The sequence below is a fragment of the Chrysochloris asiatica genome, unplaced genomic scaffold (assembly GCF_000296735.1).
Source record: "Chrysochloris asiatica unplaced genomic scaffold, ChrAsi1.0 scaffold00104, whole genome shotgun sequence".
In the NCBI taxonomy this organism is placed as follows: Eukaryota; Metazoa; Chordata; class Mammalia; order Afrosoricida; family Chrysochloridae; genus Chrysochloris; species Chrysochloris asiatica.
In genome coordinates, this window is record NW_006408622.1 from 6495687 (window position 1) to 6498749 (window position 3063).

At 39.8% G+C, this 3063-nt stretch overlaps 1 protein-coding gene across 1 annotated transcript in view; it reads left to right on the top strand.

Annotated features, from left to right (window-relative positions):
* The window catches only part of DPY19L3 (dpy-19-like 3 (C. elegans)), a 98497-nt gene that overhangs the window by 57031 nt on the left and 38403 nt on the right, over nucleotides 1-3063 (top strand). The window contains exon 9 of the mRNA XM_006867305.1: nucleotides 2502-2603. Within this exon, the coding sequence (XP_006867367.1) occupies nucleotides 2502-2603 (102 nt within the window). The remainder of the gene's footprint in view (nucleotides 1-2501; nucleotides 2604-3063) is intronic.

Sequence of the window (3063 nt, forward strand, 5' to 3'; positions counted from 1 at the left end):
ACAGCGCCACACCAGGACTCCCTCTGCAGGTCTGGAGGTGTTTATTTCAAAGGGAGAAATATTTCCTCCAGGAGACAATAGTGATTCCATTGAATTGGAAGTTGAGAAAGTCACCCAGCCGTTTTGGGCTCCTCATGCCTTTGGATCAGCAGGCTAAGAAGGGAGTTACTGTTTTGGCTGGTGTGGTTGATTCTGATTGCCCAGGGGAAATTGGATTGATATTATGTAACAGAGGAACATTAAAAGGATGCCTGGAATCCAGGAGGGTCCTTAGGCAGTCTCTTAATACTGCCATGTCCTGTAATTAAAGTCAGTGGTAAACTACGGCACCCCAATGCCAACATAACTACTAGTGACCTGGGCCTTTCAGGCATGAAGGCTTGGGTCACCCCACCAGGCAGAGAGCCATGACCAGCTGAGGAGCTTGCTGAGGGCAAAGGGACTGTGGAATGATGGTAAGACAGAGGAGTACTGTAAGTGTTCTGAGGTATTTTTGCCTTGCATGCGTACATCTGTTTTTGTTTTGTTCGCTTATATAAGGTGTAAATGGGAATGCAGTGGTTTGGGTTACATGTGTGTTAGTTGTATCATGTTAGCTTTATAGTTGTATTTCGAGATTAGGCATGTTTTAAGGATATGTGTACTGGTGCCAACTTGACAAAAGGTAGATTGTGATGTGTTTGAGGTTATGTTTTAACTTGGCTGGGTCATGAGTCTGGTTTGGCATTAATCCATCGTGGTAAAATCTGATAAAATGTTATCACTTCCATGATGAGATTCGCTATGAGCAGCTACTTAGTTGAAAGGGAGTTTCCTTGCGGTATGGCTTGCATTTAATATACATACAGACATTCTGTCAAAGCTTGCTAGCTTTCTGCTCACTCTGGATCCTACATCTGACTTTCATCATCTGACCTGTGGCTCTTGGGACTTGAGCCAAGTGCCCTGTCATACTGTCAGTCTTTGATGTGTTAACCTGTGAGCCAGCAGCTAGCCATCTTACCTGCCAATCTTGGATTTGTCAGTGTCTGCAGCCAGCAAGCTAGCAGCCTGCCATTCTTGGGGTTCTCAGCCTCTGTGGCTATGTAAGTGAAGAGAAGCCTCCAGCTTGACATCTGATCCACAGCAACCATTTCCTTCAAGTAAATTTTCTCTCTATAGGTAGAGAGAGATAGAGATAGACTTCACTAGGCTTGCTTCTTTCAAGAACACAGCCTAAGATAGAAGCTATTGGAAAACTACAAAAATAATGAGTTGACTATCTAAAAATAATTGTTTATCCTTTTAACTTTCATTATATTTAAGGGTTGCTTTATATTTAAACTCTATACTAATTATTATATATGAAATTCTTTTGAGTTACTTGAGCTCTTAAAAAATACACATGAAAAAGCAGAGTTTACCTTTGTAGTGCTAGCTGCTTTATTGACTTGCATTACAGTTATGTCTTTGCTTTGTACTTTATCACTATGTCAGTGCCACTGAGTTGGTGTCAACTCACAGCAACCCTAAATAGCGTTTCCAAGGAGAGGTTGGTGGGTTTGAACTGCCAACCTTTCAGTTAGCAGTACCCTACACCACTACACCAGACTCGGTAGCTATGTCTGTGATACGTGAATTAATAGATGGACAATGCAAAGACTTGTACCATAAACATATCCAGAGTACCTTCCAAATACAGACCCCGTGACCCAATGACTAGAACACATTTCCTTCTCTAATGGTGCTCACTGTTATGTACATGTTAACTGTTACAGACATTAAGACAGTGTAACATCATGATGCTTAACCCACCCGTTACCATGGAGTCCATTTGGACTCATGCTGATCCCATGTGTTGAAGAGTGAAACTGTTCCACAGGGTTTTCTTGAGTGTAATCTTGATGGAAGCTCTGAGTGGTACAAGTAGTTTGCAGTCTGAAGGTTGACAGTTCAGACTTACCGGTAATAGTGGCACCATGAAAGAAAGTCCTGGCGATGTGTTTCCAAAAAGATGACAACCAAGAACACCAGGGAGCAGTTCTACTGTGTAAACACGGGATTACCGTGAGTTGGAACAGCCTGACCGCAGCAGAGCTTTGTTGTTGTTTATTTTTACTCTTTACTACAGACAGGAGCTCTGGTAGCGTAGTGGTTACGAATCGGGCTGTGAACCGCAAGGTCAGTAGTTCGAAACTACCAGCCGTTCCGCGGGAGAAACATGAGGCGTTCTACTCCGGTAAAGATTTACAGCCTTGGAAACCCTGTACAGGGTCGCTACGGGTCGGAACCGCCTCCACGGCACTTAACAGCAACAACAATGCTAATCCCCAGGGTTTTCTTCCCCAGCCCTGCTGGGTGGGTCATAAAGATTAGTAGGTTATAGAGTCCATGTAAATATGCATATGCCTGTATTTATGATCCAGTGTTTTAGATCCTTATGTAATTTCATCCTGTGTGTTTATGAAGTCATATTAAAATTTAATTCTTTTCAATTTAAACTCAGTTATTTTTATTTCTAGACAAATCTGAAAACTGGAAACTTCTTTAATAGACTTGGGAAACTTTTGTTACATTTGTTCATAGTTTTATGTTTGACACTTTTTCTCAACAACATAATTAAGGTAAGTTAATAAAATAACATTTAATATATTTTTTAATTTATTCATGTTACTGAATTTTTTTTTATTAATATCTGTTTTATTGTGTTTCTGAGATGAAATTTTATCAGGTGGATGTTTACACTGAAATTAGCTTCCCATATAACAATTTCTACAAAAATTATTCAGTGTATGGTGCTAATTTTTTAACTTTTGACTTCAAATAATTCTTGCTTTACAGAGTGTGTCAGCATCAGTAAAGTCATCGGTTTTACTTTCAGTGAGTTCCGTTTTAGCTTTGTTCAGTGACAAGGATTATTGGCATTCTTTTAGTCATTCATTTCTTTGTCTCCTCTTTAACCTGGTGGGCAGTAAACTTAGCTTTTGTGTTATTAAACATTTTTAAAGCTCAACTTGGAAAGCATTGAACAGCTCTTTCTGTACGTTTTTAACAAATCTAGGTTTTATAGATTATTTTCTATGC